The sequence below is a fragment of the Nothobranchius furzeri genome, chromosome 9 (genome assembly GCF_043380555.1).
Source record: "Nothobranchius furzeri strain GRZ-AD chromosome 9, NfurGRZ-RIMD1, whole genome shotgun sequence".
NCBI classification, from domain to species: domain Eukaryota; kingdom Metazoa; phylum Chordata; class Actinopteri; order Cyprinodontiformes; family Nothobranchiidae; genus Nothobranchius; species Nothobranchius furzeri.
In genome coordinates, this window is record NC_091749.1 from 63,528,153 (window position 1) to 63,550,234 (window position 22,082).

Sequence of the window (22,082 nt, forward strand, 5' to 3'; positions counted from 1 at the left end):
AAAAAAATCCTGTTTAATCTGATTAATCGATGATCCGAATAATCATTTGTTGCAGCCCTAACCGCATGTGCTTCAGGATTTATTGCAATCTAGATTTTAGACCATATTCAATTAAATTCAAAAATACTTTATTAATCCCAGAGGGAAATTAATTGCTGTAGTAGCTCAGAATAATAATAATAATCAAGTCATCAAAGAGTTATTGTATATTACAATGGCTGTTGGCAGGAAGGATCTCCAGTAGCGGTCAGTGTTGCAGCGAAACTGAAGAAGCCTCTGACTGAAGACACTCTTCCGTTGTCGGACAGTCTTGTGAAGAGAAAGCTCAGGGTTGTCCATCATTTTCTTGATTCTCTGGAGAATCCATCTTTGCATTATCTCCTCCAGTGGTTCCACAGTCGTCCCCAGAACAGAACCAGCCTTTTTTATTAGGCTGTTTAGCCTTTTCAGGTCCCTGCTTCTGATGCTACAGACGATGGCTGAAGAGATTACACTCTCAATTACAGACTTGTAGAAGATCTGCAGCATCTTGCTACAGACACTGAAGGACCTAAGCGTCCTCAAGAAGCGCAGTCTCTGTCTCTCTTCTTGTAAACGGCTTCGCTGTTCTTTCTCCAGTCCAGTCTTGTCCAGGTGAACTCCGAGGTATTTGTATTCCTCAACCACCTCCACTTCTTCTCCCATGATGGAAACAGTGTTTGACTCCACCCTGTTTCTTCTGAAGTCTAAAATCATCACCTTTGTTTCGTCCACGTTCAAGGTCAGATGATTGTTTCCACACCATGCCACAAAGCGCTCCACCAGCTCTCTGTACTCAGCTTCCTGTCCATCTCTGATACACCCGACAACTGCAGAGTCATCTGAGTATTTCTGTAGATGACAGGTCTCTGATTTGTACTGGAAGTCTGAGGTGTACAGGGTGAAAAGGAATGGTGAGAGTACAGTCCCCTGTGGGCTGCGCAGTGGTTAGGGCTGTTGCCTTGCAGCAAGAAGGTCCTGGGTTCACTTCCCGGAACTGGGATCTTTCTGCATGGAGTTTGCATGTTCTCCCTGTGCATGCGTGGGTTCTCTCCGGGTACTCTGGCTTCCTCCCACAGTCCAAAAACATGACTGTTAGGTTGATTGGTCTGTCTAAATTGTCCTTAGGTGTGAGTGTGTGTGTGTGATTGTTTGTCCTGTGTGTCTCTGTGTTGCCCTGCGATGGACTGGCTCTCTGTCCAGGGTGCACCCCGCCTGATTGCCCGTTGACCACTGGAGATAGGCACCAGGACCCCCCCCCCCCCGACCCTGCGCGGACAAGCGCGTTCAGAAAATGGATGGATGGATACAGTCCCCTGTGGTGCTCCAATGTTACTGATTGCCTGGTTTGATGTGCAGTTCTTCAGCCTCACAAACTGTGGTCCGTTTGTCAGGTAGTCTTTAATCCAGGCGATAGTTGAGGCCCCCACCTGTGTCTTCTGGAGTTTCTGGCAAAGTACATCAGGCTGGATTGTGTTAAATGCACTGGAGAAATCAAAGAACATGACTCTCACAGTGCTGCCTGCTTTGTCCAGATAACAGTGGGTTGGTTGAAGCAGCTGGATGATGGCATCTTCAACTCCTAGGTGATAAGCAAACTGCAGCGGGTCCTGATATGTTCTAGTTAGCTTAGTCAGGTGGACCAGCAGGAGTCTCTCCAGGACCTTCATGATGTGGGATGTCAGGGCAACCGGTCTGTAGTCGTCATTGACTGATGGGCGAGTTTTCTTTGGAACTGGAACAAGGCAGGATGTCTTCCACAGGACTGGAACCTTCTCCTGGGCCAGGCTGAGGTTGAAGAGGTGGTGCAGAATCCCACAGAGCTGCTCTGCACATGCCTTCAGTACTCTGGGGCTGACACCATGTGGACCTGCAGCCTTGTTCCTGTTCAGCCTCCAGCTGCCTCTTCACCTGACTTCTAGAGACAGATAGGTGGGAGGGGGATGTAACCGTGGCAGCATCATCTCCTGACTTGGTTGAAGACAGATTTATAGAACCAGAAGAGTCCATGACTGCGTTAGAGGACAAAAGAGCTGGCGTGTGACAGGAAAATGTATATATCTTTAGGATAAAAATCCTATAAAAAGGAAAATATCGCCCATTCCTAATGCACAGCGTGCACCTGCTTGCTGTGAGACTGGGTTGGGGTGGGGGGTGCAGCGCACCTTCGATCAATGTGCCTGCAACTCCATCACATAGCAGAACTCCTTCAGGCGTGTGGTATTTGTGGAGATAAAACATCAACGTTGCAGAGTCAGTGGTAGAGTTCGCTTATTAGAGGTCAGATGTCCAAATCCTGCCGTGTTCTGCCACTTTCTCCTCCACCTGTCGTCTATTTCCTCAAAAAGGAGCATCAGAGCTTTTCTTTCTCCAGAGAAAGACTCACAAGGTGTTCTTTCCTAGGTATTAATTCCTAGCCTGGCGTCCTAGACGACTCCTCTCCCATTCAAATAACTCCACCCTGTGAGAATTCTAGCCGAGCCAATCAGCGCTGAGCAGCGTACGTCACACACAACGCCGAGTTTCTCATAAACAATGAAGACAGCGGTGGAGTTCGCTGCTGCTCGTTCCTCTGTTTTAAATTACTTGAACGTCTTTAAAACAACAAGCAGAAGCGCTAAAAGCCTTCTATTAAAAAAAAAAGATGTTTGCGCCATTTTGACCACAGCTAAAAAGCTACAGCGTCGTGCTGTACAGTCGGCCTTTCAGTCTTTTTTCTGATGCAGAATTAAACAGAGGACGAGTCTGGCAGGCCAGGCGTATTCATTCCTACTGGAGACCACTGCAAATGTATTTAAAAGTTGACATTTAATTTTTGCATGTCTGCTCCAAATTAAGTGAAAAAGGGTTTAGTTAGATTTTTCCTTTGGTCGCTTTAGCTGCGTTTCAAAATGTTGTAATGTGCTCTGTGTTGGTGGAATTGCATGCAAGCAGGCCGTCTTGGGGGGCTTATTTATATCTAGTTGTGTGATCTTTGGATCAGTAACACTTAAAACTTGAGTGTAGCCTTTGATCGTATATAAAAAGTCTAAAGAAGAATCCGAGGAGCACATGTAGGTAAAGATAGCATTCCATAAAGATGATTGCTTTACTTGTAACGCGTTCATTCACACTAGTGGGGCATGTGTGTTGCCCTGTCCAGGTTATCCCTCCCACGATGTATAGTCTTCATGCTTGTCACACTTTTCCCTCCTTTCTTTCAGATGGTACAGTACACTCCAGGGTTAAAGGTGTTTTTTTCGTTCTCCATGCATCATATTCAGCATCAGCTGCATGTGTTCACACTTATCCTTGTTCCGTCTTCCCCTGGATCCACAGATTCCCCTTTTTTCTATTCATTTTCTCTCTCCCTTTTTCTTACGTTTCAATTTTTTTTAAATTATTTCTAATTGTAAGCATTTGTAATCATTTAAAAAAATTACACGTAATCGTGATTTTTATCTTGAGAGGCGCTATATAAAAGATCGTCTTTTCTTTCCTGTTGTGTAGCTGGAAAACGGATGTTAGCATCTACAGAGTGATGTATAGCGTGCACTGAGAAGGCACAACACAGTGTTTAGTTACTTAGCTTCAAATAATAAATGCATTTTTTTTCACCAATTCTTTGGTTTGAGCTGTAACTCTTCCAAGTTGGTCTCTTGTGTAGCCATGTTGGTCTTTTGTTTGTTTTGTTGTTGTGAATGCAACTCTCATCTAATATACATATAGTTCATCCTGAGCGGTGTTAGTAAAACTTGTTTATTATAAGATCCGGGGAGGTGCTTTTTTTTACCCGTACAAATGGAAGTGAAGCCAGCTGTGGCTGCTGTGATGCACTGATGTAAGTGGAATGGGATCTTAAATGCATCCAGATGTTGCAGAAAATGAACAGATACTCCTGCTCAACACGTCCTGCATTAACAATAGGAGACTTTGAAACATTTGTTTTTTTTTCTGTAACTGATGAGTATGCACCAATTTCTCTCCAATCAAACACGGTGGATTCCTTTCTCTGTATGCTTTTTCTCCTTACACTTGTTTTTTTTTTCACTTCTTATTAACAGCCTTACATGTGACGGCTAAAACAATGAGGCTGAGAATGCGTAAGGCGTCTCAGCACCAAAACCCAGCTCTGACAAACCGCACATCCCGAACCAAGAGGAAGCATTCAGAGGTAGAAGATGACCCTCCTAGCAGCGAAGGGGGCGGATTGTTCTCCACCATCAAAAAGTTCATCCGAGGAAACGCAGTCAAGGTAACTATCTCTAGTTAACACGTTACCCAGCTATTAAATAAAAGTTTTGTGGAGAATAAGTTGCTTCAATCTTTTTTGGGGTTTAGTTGGTTTCTGGTCCAGTTTTCACAAATGTAAGGTGTTTAACTATATGCTCTTCGGGTCCCCAAACTAGACGCAGTGTTTCTAGTTGCCGAGTGTCATGTTTCCCAAGAAATGCCAGGAGGAATGCAGCCGCTTGTCCGAGAACGCTGCTTCTGGTCTAATTTTAGCTTTTAGCTCACAAAGTTGGCGCGCAGGGACAGGAGGTTGTAACAAGTGGAAAAGTCAACTCAGCCAAAAGTCTTTCCTAAAGACGGGGAATGTTTTGACAATTTCAAATAATTATTTCCTCAGCAATTTAAAAAAAATACATCTTAATGAGTCATGTAGCAGTAGAAAGAGTAGCTAGAAGAGCAAAGCTCAGTGAAAAGAACGTACTGTTTAGAAGGAAGACATGTCTGGCCCTGCCGCTCTTTGTTCCACTTAGCCGCAATTTACCAATAACCGTTGTTTGTCAGTCACGTTTACAACACACACACAGCAAAACAGAAAATTTTGCATTGCCAAAAAATTTTGGGATGCATAAAAAATTTGGGGCCAAAACCGAAAATGAAGAAAACAAGGCTGAAACACAGAAAGAAATGATGGTTAATTATTAGAACCATAGCATTTATGGTGTGTACTAACCCCACTGAAAAAGAGGCATTGCAATAAATCAAATATAAAACTTTGAGAATTTTTATTTAGCACTGACTTAACAGCGCACACTATAAATTAAAATTAGAACAATGTTTCACTTGACCCCACTCATGTGTACATTAATTAATAATAAACTGTTTAGTTGCTGAATTTTTGGTGCGTCCCTAAAAAATGTGTGCATAGAGCAGGGGCCACCAACCTTTTTGAAACCGAGAGCAACTTAAAGGGTACTGAGTAATACGAAGGGCTACCTGTACATGACACACTTCAGAAAAGTTATATAGTTTATTTTTATTTTTAATTCATTATTATTATTATTATTCAAATAATTCAATGTTGATATGTCTGATAACATTTAATTTGCTTCTCAAATAATAATAATGATTTAAGGCAGGAAACAGATCAAACTCAACACTAAGACACATGGACTCTTCTTTTTGGCAGGTCTGCTAACCAATCCCTCCATGTCTGCTTCTCCCTCATCTGCCATAGCATGAGTTGCAAAACAAGCTGCAAAAAAAATAATGGCTGCATGTTTAAACCGTATACATAATCACATTCCTCCTTATATACAGGCCAAATCTATCTGCAATGGATAAAAGCAAAAATACACACACACACACACACACACACACACACACAGCTCTCACTTTCTCTTTAGTCGCAAATTTTTGTTACTTTTTATTTTTTCACTCAAATTTCGGCACGACTATTCAACAGTGAAAGTAACGTTACGTGTTCACATTCACCAAAAGACGGCCGGTCCGACCCGCTGACACACAGTTTACCTTACCAGAACAGCAGCGAGTGGCGAACCGGAGGGAGAGAGGAGCAGCGGGAAGGATGAAGGAGGGGGGCGGGGGTGTTACGCTACAAGTTAGGCCAGAGTTAGGTAGGATAGGTTTTCTCTGCTTTTCTATGATGACTGGCTTAAACTTCTTCACCACGCCGCTGAGTCATGTCGTCAAACATGAGTACCACACGTGTTTGTCACAGAACTCAACTCACGTATCCGCAGCTTTTTGCGTAGTTTAGAGGGGTGAGGCGTACCAGCGTACATAGATGCCACATTGTGTACTGGCTACGCAAAAAGCGTGCAGGTTGGCAGGTCTGCTTTACACATAATTGCACTTTTTTAGTATTATACACTTTGATTACACGATAATTAGGGCTGCTCGATTATGGCAAAAATAATAATCACGATTATGGTGACTGAAATTGAGATCACGATTATTTAAGACGATTTTTCAATTTATGTTGATTTTATTTGTTTTTATTCAGTCATAAAATTGCTCAGGGCACAATCAGGACAAAAATAAGAAACAAGATGATCACTAAAAGAACTCCTGATTCCCTGTATAAAAGACCAATATACTTATAGCTGATAGTCTATGACCCAAGGGCTATAGACCTTGGTTTAACTCATTTAAGTCTAACCAGTACAGAACCAAATACCAATATCTTGCAAATACTGACAGCAAGAATTATACAGTGGCATTTATAACAAATAAATGCAAATAAATTGATGTTCACAAAATGTTGCATAACATTTATTGAGTTGTGTCAAGGTGCTGTAGGAGAGTGCACTAGCACCGTGTCCTCAGAGAGTTTAGTTATTATTTATCAGCGGGAGGAAGTTATTTCTACCTTATTTACAAACTATTTATTTACAAGTCCATCAGTTAATGTAATAATTGTCCCAACCACAGCTGCACCCCCCACCCCCCAACCCGGTCTCACAGCAATCAGGGGCAAGCTGCACGTGTGTTTAGCGCGCCGCACGCGCACATTAAGCTGTTTTTAGCGGCTCAGGAGTCCGCAGGTGCGGTGTGTGTGTCACTCACTCTGGTTACTCCAACAGGGAGCAGGGCGGCTCCGAGAGCTGTCTTTAGCGACCGACACATCACTACATCATTCCCTTTCCTAATGTCCTGAAGAACGGTCCGGAGTGCAGGCGGAGTGTTTAGCTAACCTGCAGGAAACGTCGACGATAGTTATCCAGAAAGTAGCTAAGGGTTACCAGAGATGTTTCTGAGGTGTTCGCTAGGTACTTTTAGGATTAAAAAGTCAAGAAGGGGGTCTGAAAAGCTGTTAGAAATAGCGTCAAAGTCGCTAAGTTGGCAACACTGTGGAGGAGCGCTTCATTTGCAACTCAGGGCAGCGCAAGCGGGAGGAGCAAATAATCGGCTTGTTTTGTTTTTTATAATCGTTCAAAACTCAGATCGTAATCGTGATTAAAATTCGATTAATTGAGCAGCCCTAACGATAATACACTAACTTACTATGTAATTACCATGTAAGTACTTAGTAATTAGGGGACTGTAAAAGGAAGCGTTACCAATTGTTTTTTTTTTTTTTTTTTGGATACTGTGTTCGCATCGATGAGATAATTATGCAAAGCCTCTCATATAAATGAACTTTTGTTAAGTTTCTGACTACTTTCAGAAACCACCTGTTGGCGTTTGTTTAACGGAAGTATTTTAAATCTGTTCAGATGAATTTTCTTTAGTTACCGGTTAGGGCTGGGCGATATGGCAAAAATAGAATATCACGATTTTTCCAATATTTTATCACGATTTCGATTTTATCACGATTTTTTATCCATGAATAGCATAACTTCAATTGCGTATTAAAGAAGAGAAACAATGAATAAATAAACATGTATTCATATTAATGAACACAGTGCTAACACACTTATATTTTAAACTCACACCAGCGATGATAAAAGCCCTGAGAGAAACAATTACAAAAATCAGTTTTTCTCGTTTTTCAAGTAACTTAACATAAATTAAAATCGTAAACATATTTAAAGTGCAAACATGTCAATTGCAAACGTATTGAGCAAACATTAACTTGTTCAAAATACTATGTAGCTCCCAGTTGCTCATGTAGTGGATAGTTAAGCTCAAATACGGCTCTGATGTGCGGCTGGACCAGAGATCGCTTGTGGTAGCAAATAACTGCGCATTCTGAATATTTTCTGCAACTCTCACTTTGCATTCAGCGTACATGCATGGAATGGCGATGTTCGAAAAATACTTGCGGCTGGAAAACTCGTAGCACAGATCCAATGTTTTTATCATTTTCTTAAATCCCACTCCTATTCGCACGGGACACAAATATTTAACCAAGTGGTACGTCACTGCATCTGCCACGCTGTTCCATCGTCTGCTGTCTCTGTCGTAGGGAGTGAGTTTTGTGTGTTTCTGTTAGCGTTTACTGCCTGGAAGAAGCACTAGCCGCTGCAGCTGCAGGCTTTTTAGCTTTAGCTGCCAGCTGGCTCTCATTGTATTGTTTGGGATGCCTTCTTTTCAAGTGATCAAACTAGTTTGTGGTGTTGCCATCACTTGCCTTGACTCTCTCCTTGCAAACTTTGCAAATGACGTTTCGCTGCTCTTTGTCATCTGGTGAAAAACCAAACCAGTTCCATATAATGGAAGAGGCGTTCCTCTTCGGAACGAAAACCTCGCTGTCGCTCTCAGCCGCGGCCGAAGCCATGTTTGTTCACACACAGGTGAAAACAAGCTGGGCACTAATATATTACCATGACTCTCTCTGATTGGTTAAGGGCCAAACAAAGGCGTGTCATTCGCCTGGGGTAAGTTCCCTTTTCATCCAGAGGCAGAATTTCAACAGCAGACCTGTGAATCGTGATAGAAAGGTCTCTCAAAAATAACAGACCGTCAGATGTGTAGATCGTAAAACGGTCTAAAATCGTCATATCGCCCAGCCCTATTACCGGTACATGAGGTAGGGCCCTGACAAAATAAATATCCACTTCAGATATGGCTCGCCGTCTCCTGAATTTATTTTGTTGGTAAAACAACTGGTTTTGCGAGCGAGTGAGCACAGAGAAATGTTTATGATTGGTCAGTCCATGTAATATGATCATGCTGCACATCCACACATCAGTCCCTTTGCTAATGTCAAGAAGGATGGTCAGCAGCGCAGGTTGGGTGTTTGCTGACCTGCAACAAAGTTATACAGAAAGTGGCTGAGGGTCATCAAACATGCAGGAAGGGTGTTCGCTGGGTGCTTTTGGGGGGAAAAGCCACAAAGGGAGTCTGAAAAGTGGTTAGAAATAGAGACAAAGTTGCCAAGTTTGTAACAATGTGTGGGAGGTGCACTCAGTTTGAGATGCAGAGCAGCACGAGAGTAAACCGTGAGGGAGGAGCTAATAATCAACTTTTTGTTTTTAGAATTGTTTAAAACCCAGATGGTAAAATAAGTGTTGTCTACCATTTACAGCTACTTTTACTTTCTCAGTTCCAACAGGAAAGCCCAGCTAAGAAGACGCACCTCCACTGCGATGTGGACAACAACATTATAACCTCCACGCCCCCAAACACTAACCCTTCCAGGAGGGCTGTGACCAGAGTAGACAAGAAAGATTCCATCAATGGACGTGAGTGACCAAAAAATACAAACTATTGGCTGGGTTTCATCTCTGCTTCGTGGAAACTTGTGATTCTTTTCTGCAGAGGCAACAAATCATGATAGGAATAAGGATAAGCCCAATGGGGGTTTGGAGGAAACGACTGCTGTGGAGATGACCACCAGCCCTCCAAGAACCACCCTACTCGGGACGATCTTCTCTCCGGTTTTTAACTTCTTCTCACCAGCCAAAAGTGAGCAGCCCTGATGAGTGGGTGGAAGCTCACTGAACATCATTTAGCTTTTTACCATTATCATACTTAACTCATTCACTGCCAATGATGACTAAAGTCGTCATTTGCGTTTTTTTTTACTGTGTGGGCATCGGAGTGAGCCCCCGCGCTGAGGGAACAAACATCTCAGCTCTGAAGCGATCTTCATCTGCATATGTCACACGTCACATGATCAGGAAGCAGAAAATCCATGTGTTAGGAGATTGTTTTGGGCCGTTCCTGTAAAAAAAAGAAAAAAAGTGAGGCGCGAACCGGAAAAGCATCTGCCGATCACAATTTGACAGCGGATTATGAAAGAACGGATAACGCTCGAAACGCGGATTCTTCCTGATGTAAGAGGCGAGTCTCCTCTTTATTTGGGTTGTTTTGGCGTCGGCATCATCCTAGCGCGCAACGTTCTGCCACTCTTAAAAAAACCAGTAAAAACGGCGAGAAATGGCTGGCAGCGAATGGGTTAAAATGAAACTTTTTAGTTGTGTTAGTTAATGTTAATGAAGTAAAATTCCCTTCATGGTGTTTTGTTTCTTAGCGTCTTCAGGCTCAGATTCCCCCGACCAGGCGTTGGAGGCCGAGGAGATCGTCAAACAGCTGGACATTGAGCAGGTGGTAGAGACGACCACAAGCACAGCTATGTCCACACAGGAGCTGTGCTCCGCCACAAACTTCTACTCTAGTGTTTCTCCGCTGCCTCCTCTACGGCCGCCACACATGCTGGAAGCATCTCCCACAGCAGAGAAGGGCGAGCTTGACGCTGATGCTGACCTTCCTCCTCTCACGGGTGAGCATCACAGAGCATTTGACACATCTGTCTCCGACGTTACCATGAAGCTATCCCAACTGCTGTGGACAGCTGCTAGTTATTTGTTGACACGTGATTGTTGTTAAAGCTCCAGGTTCCCATCCAGAAATGACTTATGTGGAGGTTCCTGCAGCTGCAGTACCACCAGAAGCATCCTATGAAGAAGACTGGGAAGTCTTTGACCCGTGAGTGAAATAACACAGTTAAACCAGTATCTAACTGGACTCTTGACTGTAGGCGAGTAGTGGTAGACATACAGCTTTGAGGAAAATATGCAAAGTTTCAGTTGGAAATGCACTGAGTTGGAACGTACAGCACATGTAAAACAGGTGGGGCATGTGCCATTTGGGCCATTCCCATCTGTACCGGGTTGGCCCGGGCCGGGTAGCGTAGGTTGTTTACATATCTAGGTGGCCTGGTATTTTTCCGGGCCAACCAAGGCTCATTCTCGGCCCTCTTCCCGAGGGGTACTGCTTCAGGCCGACCAGGGCCAACACACCCACTGCTGACAGCAAATTCACACCTTCCATTAGAGCAAGCCTCTGATTGGTGGGTAGAATCAGCCCACATGGGCTTAAGGCAAGGATGTGTGGAATCAACCGGGCCAGGCTGGGGCCGACTGGGGCTACCCGGCCCGGGCCGACCCGGTACAGATGGGAATGGCCCAATTGTAAACAAATGGTGGCTGTTCAGCAGATCTTCTTGTTGCAATAGTCTTCTTTACATCTGACGTCACTGCAAGTGCTGCTGGCTGCTAAAGCTAGACTAAGAAACAGCATTTGGCAATTGTAAAAAAGGACAAAAAAATGTCCTGTTGTGACATCCGATCTGTAAATGTAGAGTCCGATTGGCACGAGCCCAACGGGAAAGCTTGGCTTCTTCCCATCTTTAGGAGATGAAACCACAGCTCTGACTATTGGAGTGACTCAGACCCACAGGCACCCATGCAGAAGGCACGCTTGCTTGTTTCTTTATCCCAGAATGCATTGTGGCTTTGCATCACAATCTTTTTTTTTTGCTACTGTAAAGTATGCTGTTTAGTCAGAAAGTGTCTCAATTTGTTTGCCACGTTTTATTTCACATTTTGTCTCCTCCTATACTCTGCATAAACTCACATTTCTAGCACTTTGTAACTCGTGGAAACTAACGGAAGATGATATGTATTGCACAATTTAATTTATTTTGAAAGTTTGAGAGTCTAGAGCCACGACAACAAAGCCTTTGTGATTTGTTAGAGGAAAAAACACACTCCTCACCCTAAAGCCAAATTATTGTAGCAAAATCAATTCAGAAGAAAGAAAACTTACTGAATTTATACATTTTCCGTAACAAAAAATGTAAAAGTTGAGCCGTCGCGTTAGGTAGCAGATCTGTTCTGGATTAAATGAACGTCTCTTCAGTTCCAGCTGTTTAATTTGCTCTTTAGTGAGCTCACAGATAATCATTTTGCCTCAGCTTCTGTTGAGAGTTGGAAACTGAGCAGGTGGAAAACAAAAAAAAAAACACCAACAAGCTTGTTCATGATTCAGTGGAATCATCCAAAACAGAAGTTCTAGCTGGATCCTTTCAGTAAAGTCAGTGGGCAATGGCTCAGTATTAAATATTGATGTGCATGTATTATTTCCCTGTCTTAAAGCCTGTTTTTAATTTGTAGGTATTTCTTCATCAAACATGTCCCACCATTGACAGAAGAGCAGCTCACCCGTAAACCAGCCTTGCCTCTGAAGACACGCAGCACGCCTGAATTCTCCCTGGTCTTAGACCTGGTCAGTGGAAAAGTCTTCTTCTTTCTCTTTTGGCTTTTCCCTTCAGCGGTCGCCACAGGGGTCCTCTGCCTCCTCTACCCTCACGCATACTAACTAGTAAGAGGCAGTGTTGTCAGATCACGTCCACCTGTCTGGTTTCTAGAGCTGTAGCGAAGCGTCGATGAAGTCGACGGCTCGATTCTAAAAATTCGTCGACGTCAGATCCGGTAGTCGATGCACCGCGCCCACTTGTTGCATCCCCAGGAGTTTGTAAATAGAGGAGGAATCTGCCTGTTTTTCCTCTAGTTCGCCCTCTTCTCCGCCTTCACTAACATCTCCGCCAAATACCGAAGACCCGGAACAACGTCCGTCCGCTACCAGATTCCTTTCCTGTTTTGCCCGAATTTGTCTCCCGGCAACGGACAACAACTTCCGGGATCAGATGCGCTGCTTCGTCTCTACCGCAGATGTAGAAAATCACCGGGAGCATTTTTCCCTTCATAAATGAGCATCTTTCAGACATTAGAAGAGCTGTTTTGGTGGTAGCAGTTTCTCCTCCGTGGTCTTTTTGCTGGTATTTTTGGTTTATTTAAACTTGGTAACTTGAACTTAACTCATTCACTGCCAGCTGTTTCCTGATCGCTAACGGCCTTCGCTGCCAGCGTTTCTCACCGTTTTTAGTGTTTTTTTAAGAGTCACAGAACGTTGCGCGCTAGCATGATGTCGACGCCAAAACAACCAAAACAAAGAGGAGACTCACCTCTTACATCAGGAAGAAGCCGCGTGTTTCGAGCGTTATCCGTTCTTTCATAATCCGTTGTTGAATTGTGATCGGCAGATGCTTCTCCGGTTCGCGCCTCACTTTTTTTACAGGAACGGCCCAAAACGATCTCCAAACACATGGATGGTCTGCTTCCTGATCATGTGATCTGTGACGTATGCGGATGAAGATCGGCTTCAGGGCTGAGATGCTTGTTCTATCAGCGCGGGGGCTCGTTCCAATGCTCAAACAGTAAAAAAATGCAAATGACGACTTTAGTCGTCATTGGCAGCGAATGAGTTAACGTTGGTAAAGCTACGGTTAGCATTTTCGCTAACAACATCTTGCGTTTGGATAAGCTGTTACGTTTTGGTTTAGAGTTCATCGTTTTTGTGGTGTAGATCTCCCTTTTATTACATTTAGAGTGTTGTGGGTTTTAAAATATCACCTTGAGTTTGGTTTAACCACCCAGTTTAGAGTTTGGACCTTTGGAGATCCTTATTTTGGGCCAGAACCCAGTAATCTTTGCCCAGTGGGACATCCCTACTTTTTTGTACTTTTGGTTTAATTCCCCACAGGCAGAATTAGTTTTATTATTCCCAACCTGTGGATGGAAAGATTTATGTTTTTTTGTAGTTGTAAATAAACCTGATCATCATTTTAACTTTTAAATCCCGTTATTGTCCCTTCCTTTTTGCACACGAGCCAAACTCCCCAGGAAGAGTCGTAACACCACTTGCCTCACGCACATAAGTGACCAAAACAAAGCAGCATGGAGACACTTTGTCTCCAGCCACCTCTCAGGCAGCAGCCTGCACTCCCAAGTTCTACACGTCACCAGAACATAACCAACCGCAACACAATAAAAGCAGTGTTTTACAAAATGGAAGGCCTGTAGTGTTTATTCTCTTACAGTAACAATTTATCAATTTTTTGAAGAATTTATTAGAGATTTTTTGTTTTTTATTAACTGTGCAATAGAAAAATAATCATTAGATTAATTGTCTAAATAGTCATTGGAATAGTCGACTATTCGATAAAATAATCGTCAGAAAAATCGTTTTAAAAATAATCGTTTACCCCCAGCCCTACTGGTTTCTATTAACTTTATTAAATTCCGGTCATAAACAAACATGAGCCTTCTCTCTCTGACATCATCCCCTCCTGCCTTTTTTTAGTTCTTGAACATCGACTACAAAACAATTTAATCATAAATTTGTTCTTAAAAAGACGAGTGGAACCTTTTAAAGATCTTTAAAACCACCCAGTGTTCCGCAGAACCACATCATTTGGTTGCATTGGTGAAGGATAAATAGTAATTATTACATTATATACTCTGAGTTGTGGAATAAATATTCTTTTACTTTCTGATTACACATTTTTTAGGTTTACAAATTGTAATATGCCAATTCACCATTTAATAGATGCATCGCAGTGTGACATATGCAGATTCAAAATCGATTTGTAAAGGTTCATAAATAATTGTAAAGGCGAAAATACACGTTTACATCCCAGGTGAGATAAAGAGAAGAACCCGGTGGACGTTCCTCCTGACCAGCCAACAACTGAGGAGGGATTAATAAAACTTGCCCATAGTTCCAGCCTCTTTCATAACGCTACAGCGCTAGTTAGCTGCAAATGAGGCAGCACCAGGGAGCCTTTGGTCATTTATGAGTGAGTGATCAACCTGTGGCGGTATTGTGGGACGCTCGTGTGTTTTCACAAAGATTAACCAATGGTGGTATAAAGTGGGTGTGGGGGCCATCACCGTGCCGTCATTTGTTTGTTATGCCGATTGAAGCAAACCTCCTTAAGCCGGGCATACACTGTGCGACTTTTTCACGTTTTTGAGCCGATTTTTCCACTCTTGCCAGAATCCACAAGATCGGGGCGAGTTTTGCGCTGAGCGTCGTGTGGTGTACAGGGGGTTACGAGAGGCGATTAACACCATGTGACCAGCTACCGATCAGCAATCGTGAGCTCGCACGGACTTCTGGAGTGTTTGATATTTTGCTCGTTCCTAGGGAGGGTTGAAGCGGCACAGCGAGTGGCTGCAACCCAAAAAGTACCAGAACCGCTCACGGAGCATGCGCAATCATGCATCAACACCGCTCGCCCGCTATTTCCCTAATAACACGTTCGTTTTTTATTTCTACATGTTTTTTTACACACAGTGACAAGGATTGTCAAGAAAGCGTGTTTGTCGTGTTCATGTCAAATTAAACTGATCACAAAACACAGATTTACTTTCTTTATTTCATTTTCCTCACCCAACCCCCATAAATCCCTGTGTGTCCTCCTGCAGCACTCCCGAAGGACAACAGGCAAAACAAAAAAGTCTGACGTGTTGAGTAAAAACTGCTATTTTTTAGCATATTTTTAGGGCCGACGTGTTGCTACCAGACGTACAGTGTGAGCGCATGACTCGTGAGATCTGCCCTGCGAGGAAGTCGTACAGTTTGAGCTGAAGCTGAGTGCTACGAGTGAAAAAGTCGCACAGTGTCCGCCCAGCTTTAGGTTTTTTCCCCAGCCGCTCCAAAAGTGTTTGTCTTTCACAGTCTCTTTGAACGGTCTAATGATCTGAGCTTCAGATCTAAAGACCAGAAGCTCCAGATTTCTGCTTCTCAGCTGATTCAGTTATTCATCTATTTTCTGTAGATTTCATGAAAAAGTATGTTGGGTCTGTGTTCAGTCTTACATGAATAGGATGATGGAAGGAAAGGTATTTGGTAACTTGAATTAATGTGTGTTGAATTAATTTGACAGTATGAAAAAGTTTGATGAGGAAAGAAACTAAATGGTGAAAAACTGCATCAGAAACAGCAGTAATCGTGATGATCTAAACTTGGGCGGTATCCATATTTTAATACCGTCCAACTTCCTCCACAGTTAACCTCGGTGTTACCGGGACTAGTTTAAAAATGATGACGTAAGCCTCGTTACCAAACTGTTGGTTTGGACCTTCACCGTTCAGAAACCGAAAACATAACAACAAAACACACATAATAAAAGAAAAGGAAAAACACACCGTACCTGCGGGCTCCTGAGCTGCTAAAAACGGCTAAATGTGCGCGTGTGGCGCGTTAAACACACGTGCAGCTTGCCCCTGATTGCTGTGAGACCGGGTTGGGGGGTGGGGGGGTGCAGCTGTGGTTGGGACAATCATTACATTAACTGATGGACTTGTAAATAAATAGTATATAAATAAGGTAGAAATAAGTTCCTCACGCTGATGACTAATAACTAATCTCTCTGAGGACACGGTGCTAGTGCACTCTCCTACAGCACCTTGACATGACTCAATAAATGTTATGCAACATTTTGTGAACACCAATTTATTTGCATTTATTTGTTATAAATGCCACTGTATAATTCTTGCTGTCAGTATTTGCAAGATATTGGTATTTGGGTCTGTACTGGTTAGACTTAAATGAGTTAAACCAAGGTCTATGAGCTATAAGTATATTGGTCTTTTTATACTGGGAATCAGGAGTTATTTTAGTGATCATCTTGTTTCTTATTTATTTTTGTCCTGATTGTGCCCTGAGCAATTTTATGACTGAATAAAAACAAATAAAATCAACATAAATTGAATAATCGTCTTAAATAATCGAGATCTCTATTTCAGTCACAATAATCATGATTATTATTTTTGCTATAATCGAGCAGCCCTATGAAAACGATTTCTAAGGAGCCCAGTGTTACTGCGAAACCATGAATTAATATAAACACATTTTCTTGTACTTTCATCTATCATCAGATTTATTGTTATTGCTAAAATAGTCAGATCTGTCACTCCTACAGCACACCTCACTGCTGTCTCAGCTCTCATACATCTTCTGCACCATTCTACGCTTCCTCATGCACCACAGCTCCCCTACCCCGCCGTCTGCTTTCTCTGAATCTACAAACACATAATGAAGCTTCCTCTGACCTTCTCCGTACTCCTCCATCAGCTTCCTCAAAGCAAAAAGCATTCTTACTCTTTCTTCCAGCTATGTCTCATTAAGTTTTTGTTTATTTTTTTTGTACTGGAACATATGATTTAGATGATTCAGGCATTTTGTTTTTGTCGTGTAGGATGAAACTTTGGTCCACTGCAGTTTAAATGAGCTGGAGGATGCAGCACTTACCTTCCCCGTCCTCTTTCAAGATGTCATTTATCAGGTTGGTGCTCCCTCTGTTTTACCTCATAACACCACTAGAGGGAGACAAAGTTATTTCCAACAAGCATGGGTGCAAGCTAATCTGCTGAAATGAATATATCTTTTAACCCGATGTGTGTTTTTGAGCCTTTATTCACTGTTTGCATCAAAATTAATCATGTGCCCATCACAAATGTTTACTATCACGAGGTTTGTCTTGTGCAGGTGTACGTGCGCCTGAGACCGTTCTTTAGAGAGTTTTTGGAGCGTATGTCTCAAATATATGAGGTAAATATAACACCACTATGCCTGTATATAAGCTAAAGGCACATTTAGGTGTGTACATCTTTATTTTGCTGTTTTCCCAGATCATCCTTTTTACAGCCTCTAAAAAGGTTTATGCAGACAAACTTCTCAACATCTTGGATCCCAGAAAGCAGCTTGTGAGGTATGATCTGTATTTAATCTCTGGGGTTTTAATCCTTAAATGTCATGTTAGTTTGAATGAGAAGTAATAAACTTTACACAGAAACGATCTGTGTAAAGCACCCGCGTGGGTGTGCGCTGCTGTTGGAGGTGTCAGTGTTGTGGTTTTTATAAATTATTGATTGTGCTGATGTCATCACACATTATTATTATTGTTTTTAACTCTGGTCTTTCTTTTTGTTCCCTGCTGTAACTGTAGACACAGGCTATTTCGTGAACACTGTGTCTGTGTCCAAGGAAACTACATCAAGGACCTCAACATCTTAGGCAGAGATCTCTCAAAGACCATCATCATCGACAATTCACCACAAGCCTTTGCATATCAGGTGAGATGTTGACACAAAACACCACAAAGAACAATTTTCTTCTTTTTTTCACTTTGGCATCAGGTTGTTTGTTCTTTAATTGCATATTATGACCATAAGATTAGTCTTAGTCTCTATGCACCAATCTTAGAGCTGCGGAACGGAAATGGCGCAAAACAAAAGATCCTGGTGATCAATTGAAATTTCATGAATTACTGTCATTCTCTGCCAGCATCACTGATGCAAAGAAAGCTTTCTACACTGACAATTCTCAGCTCTACTGACTCTCAGGAACTATTTTCGACATTCAAAACTCTGCTCAACCTTCCGTCTCCACCTCCTACCAACAATCTGTCAGCTGACACCTTTGCCTCATTCTTCACTGACTAAGTGGCAGCTATAAGCAGTTTACTCAACTGGCCACTCCTGAACATTCGCTACCATAAACTCCTTCTAGCCCAACCATCTCAAGCCCTACTGCTTCATTTTCCTCTTTTTCCCCTCTCACTGAGAACTGTGTGTCCAAGCTTCTCACGTGCAGCCGCCCTACTACATGCCCACTCAACCCCATTCCGACTAAGCGGGTCCAAGCTATTGCTCCTACAGTAGCCGCAGCAGTCACACATGTGATCAACGCTTCACCGACATCCGGTACATTTCCCACCTCTCTCAAGCATGCTCAGGTTAAACCCCTGCTACAAAAAAACATCTCTTCCCCAAAACCATGTGGAGAACTACCGACCTATCTCTCTCCTCCCTTTTCTGTCCAAAATCATTGAAAGGGTGGCTTTCAAGCAGATCACAGAATACCTCTCACAAAACTGTCTGCTTGACCCTTACCAGTCTGGGTTCAAAAAGGGCCACTCCACTGAAACCGCTCTGTTAGTTGTGACGGAATCCTTAAAAGAAGCTAGAGCGACTGCCAAATCCTCAGTGCTTATCCTGCTCGACTTCTCAGCTGCATTTGACACTGTCAACCATGGCTTCCTTTTGTCCACAGTCTAGCATGGGCATCACAGAGAAAGCACATGCCTGGTTTGAATCGTACCTCACAGGACGATCATTCAGTGTGTCTTGGCTTGGACAATCCTCTACCGTGTACCATCTTGCCACAGGAGTCCCCCAGGGCTCTATACTAGGACCTCTTCTCTTTGCCATGTACACCACCTCACTGGGTGAGATCATTCGATCACATGGCTTCTACCACTGCTATGCAGACGACACCCAGCTCTATGTGTAATTTCCACCGGACGACCACACTGTCTCTACACGAATATCAAACTGTCTCTCTGACATACCAAAATGGATGAAATCCCACCATCTCCCAACTCAACCTCTCTAAAACTGAACTACTTGTTATCCCAGCAAAACCATCCATACAGCACAATATCTCAATCCAAAATGACTTCCTGTCTGGCTCCTTCAAAGGCAGTTTGAAATCTGGGTGTTGTGATTGATGAACACCTGACCTTTAAAGATCATGTTACCTCTGTTGCTCGTTCATGCCGCTTTGCGCTGTATAAAATACGAAAGATCAGACCATACCTAACACAACATGCCACCCAGCTCCTGGTGCAATCTACTGTCATCTCCCACCTCGATTACTGCAATGCCCTTCTAACTGGTCTTCCAGGCTGTACTGTGAGACCTCTTCAAATGGTCCAGAACACAGCGGCGCGTCTGGTCTTCAATCAGCCAAAAAGAGCACACGTCACCCCTCTGTTCAATGAGCTCCACTGGCTACCGCTAGCAGCACGCTTCAAATTAAAATAGCTAACAATAGCATACAAAGTCCGAGATGGTATGGCTCCCATCTACCTGAATCCTGGTATTTGTGGAACGACCTACCAAGGACTACAAGAACAGGGGCTTCCTTTTCGACTTTCAAGAAACTCCTGAAGATCCTGCTCTTCAGGGAGCATCTTCTAAACTAGCACCCTCCCTGCACCCGTCCGCCCTCTCTACTGTCCACTTCTTGTTCCCTCCTCTCCATGATTGATCATGCTGCCTCACTGCCACCTACGACTTACTGGAAATTGTTTGTTGTTGTTGTTGTTGTTAGCCTCAAGGGCAACATGCCGATTATAACTTGTAAGTCGCTTTGGACAACAGCATCTGCTAAATACATAAACATAGTCTTAAAGAACAGGATCACTGATAAACCATTTTCTTCAGCAAGGCAGCTTTATTTATACAGCACATTTCACACACACACACACACACACACAGAGGCAATTTAGCGTGTTAGCCATTAGCGAGAATAGCAAGAACATTAAAATCCATATAACAGCACAACTAAAATAGACAAATATATTCAGATTTAAGAATCAGGAAAAAAAGGCTAGAGTAAAGAATGAGCAGTTACAGCGCAGAAGGTGCAGCATAAGGAACATTGGTTCTGATTTAAAAGTTTCTAGAGTTGGCTGAGTTCATGAGGAAGCTGATTCCATCTGTGTCAGAATAGTAGCTAAAAGCAGCTTCACCCTGATTGGTTTTGGTCTGACGTTCTACCAGCTGAGTTCTTCCCAAGGATCTCAGAGCCCTCCTGGGCGTAGATACAGGAAGAACATCTTACATGTACTTTGGCCCCATGCCATTGGGTGATTTAGAAACAGTGTTGGGAAAGTTACTTTTAAAAAGTAATTAGGAATAGTTACTGATTACTTTGTCTAAAAAGTAACTCAGTTACTTACAGAATTACACGATTATAAAAGTAACCTATTACTAAGAAAAATAAGTACCTTGTTACTTTTTTTATTTAAAAAATGCAAGAAAAACGGTTTCCCCTCTTAATTAAAGGGACTTTATGGAGTTTTGAATTTTTATGCTCGTGATTGCCCCTCAGGCCAAAAGCGTAACGGCAGCTTCAATAGTAGGCTCGTGCACGAGGCGCGCATGCTGTACGTGCACACTCCTTAATGAAAATAACAGCTGAGACAGTCCCGTGTGTGTGTGTGTGTGTGTGTGTGTGTGTGTGTGTGTGTGTGTGTGTGTGTGTGTGTGTGTGTGTGTGTGGCCTGGAGGACAGAGGACAGGAGAATGTGCAGCTAATTAATTAAATAATTTGGTTCTGTACCTTTCTCTTCAGCACAGCCGACAAAGGTTTATGATGGGTCAGTCCTGCATGCTCAGATCGTTCCCTTCCCTTGCTTGAAAAATTGTTCCAAAATGAAAGTTGAACCCACATCGTTTTTATCCGTGAATGCACTGCCGTTCGGCGAGTCTCAAATAAAAAATTGGGCATCTTACTGTAAAAAAATATACCATTAGTGTAAAAACGAAACTCAAAAGAAACTATGCTCACATCCAGAATCAAACCCGTGTCTGCAGCACGAGAGTCCGACATCTAACTAGGTGAGCTAAGCGCCAGTGATGTCTTTTGTATCTGTAACATTTATATCCTTGATAACAGCTGAAACAACGTTCAAAGAACGTTTCTGAGCGAAAATGGCTATTTTGTTGCTAATTTGCAGGAAATATTTAGAAGAAAGTTCTACAGAAAGTAGCTAAGGGCCCTCAGAAATATAGCTAGCTTTGTCACTAGGCGTTAGGAACAGCGACAAAGTGGCACTGCCTCTCTGCTGCTAAAGCTACGGATAGCAAATGCTCTTGGCTATGTGCCTGAGCGTGAACGCGCATGAAGCAGCCTGCTCGACCTGAGCAGCTCTCTTTTTCTGTGATTTTACAGAAAAACAGGCAATCACAGTAAAAATGCCAGGGCTCATTCTACAGGACCAGGGCATTGCAGGAGAATGTATGAAGAAGACATTTATTATTTCTATACATGTTTTAGCTGTCAAACTTCCGTAATGCCCCTTTAAACTAACTTAATTTACTATAAATGACGACAATACTGAAATATAAATTACTAATGACTCGAACATAATAAAATGTATGTCCAAATGTTTTTTAGAAAACTGAATAATTGAAATAAATGCACACTTAACAGGAGGAACTAATCACTAATCTAGACTATTAAAAAGTCACTGTGATATTTAACAAGACCCCAATCAGCTAAAATTTATAATTGCAAATAGAAACACCTGTAAAGGTTCCTGAGCCTTTAAATGGTCTCTCAGTCTAGTTAAATTACTGAAATAAATGTAATTTTGCACAGTATTTTAATTTTTCCAGCTTCCCATAATTGTGTGTTTTAGCAGCATTTCTGTTGCTGCTAATCTTGTAATGGAGAAATAAATAAAT

The 22,082-nt window shown here is 42.6% G+C and overlaps 1 protein-coding gene across 2 annotated transcripts in view; it reads left to right on the forward strand.

The window, feature by feature from the left end:
* The window catches only part of ctdspl2b (CTD (carboxy-terminal domain, RNA polymerase II, polypeptide A) small phosphatase like 2b), a 35,074-nt gene that overhangs the window by 5,640 nt on the left and 7,352 nt on the right, over positions 1 to 22,082 (forward strand). Inside the window, exons 2-11 of one of the 2 annotated variants that reach the window (XM_015953153.3) lie at positions 4,062 to 4,252; positions 9,239 to 9,377; positions 9,454 to 9,600; positions 10,169 to 10,417; positions 10,527 to 10,623; positions 12,093 to 12,204; positions 17,024 to 17,110; positions 17,314 to 17,376; positions 17,457 to 17,536; positions 17,774 to 17,900. In XM_015953153.3, the coding sequence (XP_015808639.3) occupies positions 4,085 to 4,252; positions 9,239 to 9,377; positions 9,454 to 9,600; positions 10,169 to 10,417; positions 10,527 to 10,623; positions 12,093 to 12,204; positions 17,024 to 17,110; positions 17,314 to 17,376; positions 17,457 to 17,536; positions 17,774 to 17,900 (1,269 nt within the window). In that variant the 5' untranslated portion in view covers positions 4,062 to 4,084. The remainder of the gene's footprint in view (positions 1 to 4,061; positions 4,253 to 9,238; positions 9,378 to 9,453; positions 9,601 to 10,168; positions 10,418 to 10,526; positions 10,624 to 12,092; positions 12,205 to 17,023; positions 17,111 to 17,313; positions 17,377 to 17,456; positions 17,537 to 17,773; positions 17,901 to 22,082) is intronic. The other variant, XM_070555038.1, reaches the window with a different exon arrangement.